This window comes from Sinocyclocheilus rhinocerous, unplaced genomic scaffold (genome assembly GCF_001515625.1).
Source record: "Sinocyclocheilus rhinocerous isolate Xijiao unplaced genomic scaffold, SAMN03320098_v1.1 scaffold2515, whole genome shotgun sequence".
NCBI classification, from domain to species: Eukaryota; Metazoa; Chordata; class Actinopteri; order Cypriniformes; family Cyprinidae; genus Sinocyclocheilus; species Sinocyclocheilus rhinocerous.
In genome coordinates this window covers 101,858-110,352 of record NW_015637115.1, presented here as the reverse complement: position 1 = coordinate 110,352, position 8,495 = coordinate 101,858, and the positions used below count along the sequence as shown (strand labels likewise).

Sequence of the window (8,495 nt, the reverse complement as noted above, 5' to 3'; positions counted from 1 at the left end):
CGGGCAGTTTTAGCAATGTGGTCTGAGAAAGTCAGCTGATCATCAATCATAACGCCAAGGTTTCTGTCTGTTTTTGAAGGAGTTATGCTTGATGTGCCTAACTGGATGGTGAAATTGTGATTTAATGATGGGTTTGATGAAACCACAAGCAGTTCTGTCTTGGTAAGGTTGAGTTTAAGGTGATGGTTCTTCATCCAGCAAGAAATGTCTGTTAGACAAGCTGAGATGCGAGCATCTATCGTCGGATCATCAGGATGGAATGAGAGGTAGAGTTGAGTGTCATCAGCAATCAGATTTTATTGCTGATTTTGACATTTCAGGAGGTGTTGCAAATATGGCCCCTAAGTGAACTGACTTTCCTTAAAAGGGTTTGGGTTAGGAACCCATGAAGAAACCTATGCAGTGAGCTATATAGGAAACTGGTTTTTTGGAACAACAGCATTTTTGAAAAATGAATGGAATATTAAATACTGCCACATAATAAAGGTTACTAAAAAATGTATTGATCTGAGTCTCATCTATTGATCCACAGTTCCCTGTCCACCCAGTAGCCTGACAGCTGCTGCTAGCTGTGGCACAAACATGGTCACCATCAGCTGGCTGAACGGCGCAGGGGCGCACTCCTATACTGCCAATGTGGTGGGAAACAATGGACAAACTGTTTATTGTACATCCAACACCACTTCCTGTTCTGTGAAGGTTGAATGTGGACTTACATATATAGCCACTGTAGTTTCCACGGTTGGCCTCTGCAACAGCACCACTAACAACAGCATCCAGTTTAAATCAGGTAATTTAGAACTTTAATCTACGTAACTAAACCAACTGTAATTGCTTTTTAAGCAGACTTTTGTGCAAACTTGACAACATTGGTAAAACATTTTCCTCTTCGTTTCACCTCCACATGTGTGTCACAGCGGATTGCCTGCCTAGTAATGTGATAGCGCAGTTAGGCTGCAATTCTAACATGCTAGCTGTACACTGGGACCCCAGTGCAAACAACCCTGACACCTATACAGCCCTGGCTATCGGTACAGATGGCACTCAGCTTTCCTGCAACACAAGCTCTACTTCCTGTACCATTCAGAACTTAAGATGTGGCCACACCTATAGCATTGCCGTGACCACATCCAACATTAACTGCGGAGTCATTGAGGGTTCAGACTACCAAATCGAGACAGGTAAACTGACTAGATTAATTCTAAACCAACCCCACCCCCTTAAAATGTATTAATGTAGCCATTTATCATCTGTATCCCATCAGCCCCCTGTCAACCACAGAGCCCAGCTGTTCAACTGCAGTGCAGCACTAACATTGTTACGGTAACATGGGACAATAATGGAGCAGATCAGTTTGACATGGTGACTGCGCTCAACTTTACCGGTGGTGCGACGGTGTGTAATAGCACAGATAGGTCTTGCACGTTTGCACAGCTACACTGTGGTGAGTCGTACTCACTCAGTGTAGTTGGATTCAATGGAAACTGCACCAGTGAACCCAGCGAGAGCTTCAATCTTAATACAGGTGAGACAAATCTGCACACAGGTGAGGGATACTTTAGTTTATATACTTTACTTTATAGCTTATAACATCAGAGACTGATATACTGTAGCTGATAGCTATATTAATACAGCAATTTTAAGAATTTTCCTCAAAACAAATGTGATAAAAAATTATGAAATATTCCAGGGTATATAAATCTTAAATGCAAACTCAGTTGGCAACAGAATATAATTTAGAAAATGTATGTGATGCACTAGCCTACAGGGCTTCTATTGTTTCAAAGTATAACCATAACACAGCAGAAACATACTTTATGAAAGCAAATGCAGACATGAGCGCTTGTCCAATGCATGGCAAGCCATAGTCCTCTTTAGTATACTTATGCCCCCCTCACACTACATAATTTTAGCTCTGATTTTCCGCTTGCTAATAGTTAATGGAGATCATTGAGAAAAGCACAAAAGTGGATGCAAATCAGTTTTCATGATTACATTAGTGACAAGAGATAGTTGTTCAGTGTGAAAAGAACAGCAATCCAAAGACTTTGAAAGTAGTGTATAGGCGGCATTCGCATATATTCTTACATTGCTCTGGTGGTAATAAACTCCAGTACTCCAGGGGGCGATAGCCCAGAGTTGCTATGTTGACAGTTTCAATAAATTAAACTTACTCAGCAAGATTCTCTTCAAACTGTTGCTTAGCCATGACAGAGAGAGAAACCTGACTAGATGACGATAACTTGCATGCATACCTATTATATCAACCCTTAAGGCAATGATAAAAATGTCACACACTCCTTTCTGTGGTAACCAACAGCACATCTCAAACTTCAGTTTACACAGTTGATAGGTAGAGAGCAATATTCATGAAGACACCACATGACATTATTGGGTTTATTCCTGAATATCCTGTCCAAACTCTTGGTGGACACACAGCAGCCACATTCCTTTGCTTCAAACAAATATCTTTTTTTCTGCTCATGTTTGTGGATCTCTGGCTTTCTTAACCCATACTACTGTCTCTCTCAGCTCCCTGTATGCCCACTTACGTTGTGGCGACCACAAACTGCGACACGTCTATCACCACTGTAACCTGGGATTCTGCCCGTGGTGCCAGCAGTTACACTGTCCATGCCATGAGCACCTGGGGGCGCAACAACACATGTACCAACACAGACACCACCTGCTCTTTCCCAGACCTGGACTGCGGACAAAACTACACGATAACAGTCACAGCTGAAGATGACAACTGTGTGAGCCTGACCAGTGCACCTATCACTGTCACAACAGGTACTGGGAAAAAAAAAACTTACTGTGGGATAAACTCATGAATTTAGTCAAATACACATAATGGATGTGCTTAATATTAGACAAAACAAGGACTTAAGCAAACAGTGTTGCTGTGAAACAGCATCAGTGAACAAACTTTATCCATTCAGGCCAATAGGTTTCAGTATAAAGTCCATTGAGACCATTGAGGACGAGCCAGTTAAATGCAAGCAAGACATTATTCCACAATGTTGTATGCTACGTTGTTGTCATCATGTGACATGTGAGTGGTGTCCAGTTGTCATTGGCCCTTTCCCAAATGCAACCCTAAGTCCTGACGGTCTTCCTCCGTGTCCACACTTTCACTTTCACACCCTACAGTCTCATGGACTTAACCAGGGGTGGCCAACTTCAGTCATAGAGAGTCCTGCAGAGTTTTGCTCCAAGTTTACTTCACTTCAGAACATTCATTCATGGATTTGCTCTATGCCACGGCCTGCAGCGTCTTCACACACAGACGAAACTTACTAGAGAAGTGTGAAATGTGACATAATATACCCCTTAAATAAATACAATTTAAACATCTCACACATTTTAATGCCCTTTGAATGGAACATATACGCTCCCTTTGAACTTTGAATAATGGTGGAATATCCTGTGATGTCCACTTCGCAGGGCACTTATGGTCGAACAGAACAAATGTCTGAATTGATAAGAAATACATACAAAATATGCAGGGCGGGGGTACGCAAGGACTGGAATTGAGAACCACTGGTCTAAGGGTTTCTAGAAAACTAGAGGAAACCTTGAGTTTTTATCAAGGTTGGAGCAAAACTCTGCAGGACTGTGACTCTCCAGGACCGAAGTTGGTCACCCCTGGACTTAACGGACATCGCATAGCATTGTGTTGTATAGCATTGTATAGCAAGTCCACAAGACCACAAATTCACATGAAATGTGCCATTTGGGATAGGGCCATTCTAGTGATGCAGAAATTTCACACAGTAGCTTTAACAAAACTATGTGTTTGTATTCCCCCTTACTAGTTCCATGTCCACACTCTGATCTACAAGCAACTCTGGAATGCAGCACTGACTCTGCTCTGATCTCATGGACCCCCGGTAGGGGCACTCTGATTTATAACGCTTCTGCCAAGGGCTTTGATGTAAATCACCAAGTCAGCTGCAGTACACCTGGCTCTGCCTGCAATGTCAGCAACCTGCACTGTGGCAGCCGTTACCAAGTCAGTGTGAGAGGAGAAGGGCTCACCTGCCCCGGCCAATCAGATGACTGGATTGGCCTCAAGACAGGTAACAACCTCATAACCCACTAATTTATACACATTATTGTGCAGCGTTCATCAGTGTGCTATTCTTTAAAAAATGGTATTCATAAACTATGTAATAATTTGCCTCTGAAACAAATTTTCATACTATGAAACTATACTACACAAAACATATCTGAATGAAACAGCATGAGAACGCAGATTCACTCTCTGACAGCAGCTGGCGCTTATGGAACAGCAGCGATACAACGTTTCCTTGGTTACCACTGTAAACAAAGCAGCGCTGCGCTTATAAATACTTCTATGCATTATTTAGAGGCAAGATGAAAAGAAAATACCATCTAAACTTTTCTTAAGACAAGTCAGCTCCCTTCAGAGATACATTCTCATACCCCCCACCCCCAACTGTATCGTGATTCATTTAACAACTCAACCGACTTGAATCGTCACATATTTTACAGATTTTCAACCGGCTCAGGGTGCATCATTACATCCCTAGTCTCAACTTTTTTTTTATATACAATATCAGATTTAACATGAGATGTCTTTAGATAAAGAATATTTCATTGTAATAAAACGTTGACATTACTGATTAGCATGTTGCTTTGGTGTTCTTTTGTTTCTTCAGCACCATGTCCACCCACTCAGGTGTCTATCCAGTCATCCTGTGACTCAGACACTGTGTCCGTTTCCTGGCAAACCTCTAAGGGCTCTGTGTCCTACATGGCTGTTGCCGAGAGCAGCGGAGGTCACAGGATGACTTGCAACACCAGCTACCTCGCCTGTGATATTACAGGCCTCCAGTGTGGACAGACTTATCAAATTTATGTTTCTGGTGTGGATGGTGACTGTATTGGATCCAGAAGTGAAGTTCGCATTCTTGAAACAGGTGAGAATTACAGTTTTTATGACCATTTGCAATATATAATGCTGACAAATGACAAAATCAAGTGGGCACACTCAGCTCTTCCAGATTCCCTTTTTGAATGACGAATAAAGACTACTGCCACCTGCTGGCATGGAGAGTTATTTTGTCTCAAGCATGTACCGAACATACATGCTATTTTGTTAGTCTATGCGGTATGTTCAAGCTCAACTTTTTGGCCCTGATGCAAGTGACAAGGGGCAACACCACAGTCTGCTTTCAACGTGCTAGTTCTTTTTTTTAAAGATTTTTTTGCCTTTATTATGATAGGACAGAGAGTAGACTGGAAGGGAAGCATCAGAGAGAAAGGTCCGCAAGCCAGGACTCAAACTCAGGTTGTCCAAAGCGAAACAGCACTATATGTCAGTGTGCTGCCCACGAGACTATCAGCGTAGATGATGCACTAGTTCTTTGATGTCAGGATTAGTGTGCCTATGCCTTTAGGTGAGTGGTCCCCTTGTAGTGACCTTTGATCTCTATGTCCCCTTCAGCCCCTTGTGTGCCTCAGAATGTGCAAACTATTCTGGAGTGTCAAGCTACTGTTCTCGATGTTACCTGGCAACAGACAGGTCAAGCCCATCGATACCACACCACAGTGAGGAGCAGCGATGGTCAAGTGCTGGGGTGTGACTCTAATACAACCTTCTGCCAATTTCCCAACATCCTTTGCGGACTGACTTACAGTGTGACGGTGGTCGCCTATAGTCAAACCTGCAACAGTTCCCAAAGCTCTGTGCAGCATGTCACCTCAGGTACCCGTATATACATAAATAAAATATTTCGTATTTCAATATTTGGATGTCTCTAACATCTCTTTTCTGCATTCTTCAGCCCCTTGCCCACCAGATGCTATCTTTGCCGTCTTGGACTGTGATTTAAACACTGTGTCAGTGTCCTGGGACTCTAGTGTAGATGGTGTCCTCTACATCGCACAGGCCTTTTACTCCTATAACAACAACGATTATTATATGTGTAACACCACAGAAACCAGTTGTGATATCACTGTTACCTGTGGCATGGATTATAATGTGACTGTAGTGCCATTAAGAGATGGCTGCACTGGGGAGAATTCACCAGTCCAGCATGTTACGGCAGGTTTGTCACATTTAATGAAACTTTAACACATCACCAAATATCTATTTGTTTATCTGTGTTTGTCACAAAATTCACTTTTTGGATGTGTGTTTGTGTATAAAGCTCCTTGCGTTCCCCCCATGTTGGACGTTGAAATGGACTGCCTGTCTGATTCGGCTTGGCTGACATGGGAAGAGTCAGCAGGGGCGGAGCTCTACATCGCCACAGCAACTGACAGTGATGGACAGGTGTACCAGTGTAACTCAACTGAGACCCAGTGTACAGTTGAACAGCTACAATGCGGAAGATTCTACAACTTTAGTGTCACTGCATCTAACAGTCAATGTGACAGCCCCATGAGTAACACTTTGCAGAGCGAGACAGGCAAGAGAGTGAACTTGTAAAGGATGCTTTTCAATGTAAAACAGACTACATAATTTCACACTTCCTGTCTCATTTTCTCTTTCAGCCCCTTGTCCACCTCAGAATGTGATCACGTCTGTGGGGTGTGACACTGATACGGTGAGTGTGTTGTGGGATGAGAGCGTTGGCGCATTAAGCTACACTGCTACTTTGGAGCGTACAGATGGAGAGACCACCTGCTGCACAGCAAGCTCCACTTCCTGTGAGGTCACTTCCCTTCCCTGCGGCCAGATGTATGTCCTGACAGTCACTGCTGAGGGAAGGACATGCAACAGCTCTCAGAGCCTTGAGGTCATCATACGGTCAGGTAATACACACTGATCATTCAACCCGGTTACCAATGCTGCTTTTATATAAATTTTTCACTTTATCTATCTAGTAACTAGCATTCAGCATAATTTTGGGGTTGCAAAACCTGAAATTCTCATAAATTAATAGAAAATAACAATCCTTAAGGCTAGGCACCTCCTTCTGTTTAAAAAAAATTGTACTCCATTTTAAAGAGTTTCAAACCCTATTGTGTGAAAAATGCCATATATCCTGGGCATGCTTTTTCCACCATCACAGTGTATTTCAACCCACAGTTCCCTGTATTCCGGAGAGTCTGGTGTCCAGTACTAGCTGCAGTGATAATGTAGTCAACATGTCATGGGTGAGCAATGAAGCTGGTGAGCTCTATACAGTCCAGGCCTTCAGTGCTGATGGGTTATTCTCTGACAGCTGCTCAGGGTTTGGTCAGTCATGTGATCTCACATCACTGATGTGTGGTGTGCCATACACTGCCACAGTAATAGCACAGGACAGCATCTGCACCAGTCCGCCAAGTCAAGCTGCTTCAATCAGGACAGGTATGTGTGATTTTATTACAAAATGCATTAAAAACACTGATGAACCATATGGTGCGGAAATATCTACTATACTGTAGTTATTCACGACAAACCTCAAACTTTCCTGTTCCTAATACATCTATCTTTCTAACAGTCACTGATTTGATTCACTGACAGTCACTTCTCTCATGTCCAGTGCCCTGTGTGCCGAATCATGTGACCGCTAATGTGAGCTGCCTAGGGAACGACCTGTCTGTGTTCTGGGAGGAGAGTGCAGGAGCAGACTTATACACAGCTGTACTTGAGGACAGTAACAGCCATTTCACCAGCTGTCAGAGCATGAACCACACCACTTGTACAGTTAACAGACTTGTCTGCGGACAGACCTACCGTGTCAGTGTGACAGCATCAGACGGATACTGTGACAGCTTGCCCAGTGCCGTCACTGATGTCCATTCAGGTAGAAAGCAATGAGAACAGATTTACATGCACACAAACACGTCAAATTTACCTAAAAGTCCTTTTTTTAATGTTTTTAATCCAGAATTCATATTCTCATTGGGTTACACACCCCACCGTATGTTAAATTGGATTCTGAATTGGAACAAGAAGATAAAAAATTAAACTGAATAGCAATTCAAAGATATGAAACGCAGTCACTCAAGAAACAGTCCCTGACATTCAGTGGCGGTTCTACATTGAATTACACCCTGGACGAGACCCCCTTCGAGCGCCCCCCCAACCCATTTTTTTTAACTGCTCGTGCCGCCCCCCATGTATTATGAAAAAATGCCGCCCCGGGCGGCTGCCCGGTTCGCCCGTGCCTAAAACCGCTACTGCTGACATTTTGCAATAAAACATTTCTGTATCATATTACATAGGGATGTAACGATTAACCACAGTAGTATAGTTTCACAAAACTAAAGTCAGACCATTCTGTTTTTGCTTCAAATTACGAAATTATACAGTCTAATTTAGATTAATTTAGACTACTCGTGCTGCATGTATGCTGCATCTTTGTTTGGATCATGATTAAAATCCAGTGGTTGCCTCTAATTTTAATTGGAAAGAGCACAGACAAAGCCTTAGTTTGTTCATATTAAAGGGGTTCTTTGATTTGTGTAACTTGTTTGATTTGGGGTTTGTTTTAAAATTTCAATTTAGTTTTGTTATATTTCAATTTCACAAA

The 8,495-nt window shown here is 42.6% G+C and overlaps 1 protein-coding gene across 1 annotated transcript in view; it reads left to right on the top strand.

The window, feature by feature from the left end:
- LOC107748429 (serine-rich adhesin for platelets-like) overlaps nucleotides 1-8,495 on the top strand; it is a 45,811-nt gene that overhangs the window by 19,460 nt on the left and 17,856 nt on the right. The window contains exons 22-33 of the mRNA XM_016563201.1: nucleotides 533-790; nucleotides 918-1,181; nucleotides 1,265-1,525; nucleotides 2,533-2,793; nucleotides 3,819-4,082; nucleotides 4,686-4,946; nucleotides 5,474-5,734; nucleotides 5,814-6,077; nucleotides 6,180-6,440; nucleotides 6,526-6,786; nucleotides 7,064-7,327; nucleotides 7,503-7,766. Coding sequence (XP_016418687.1) covers nucleotides 533-790; nucleotides 918-1,181; nucleotides 1,265-1,525; nucleotides 2,533-2,793; nucleotides 3,819-4,082; nucleotides 4,686-4,946; nucleotides 5,474-5,734; nucleotides 5,814-6,077; nucleotides 6,180-6,440; nucleotides 6,526-6,786; nucleotides 7,064-7,327; nucleotides 7,503-7,766 — 3,144 coding nt within the window. The remainder of the gene's footprint in view (nucleotides 1-532; nucleotides 791-917; nucleotides 1,182-1,264; nucleotides 1,526-2,532; nucleotides 2,794-3,818; nucleotides 4,083-4,685; nucleotides 4,947-5,473; nucleotides 5,735-5,813; nucleotides 6,078-6,179; nucleotides 6,441-6,525; nucleotides 6,787-7,063; nucleotides 7,328-7,502; nucleotides 7,767-8,495) is intronic.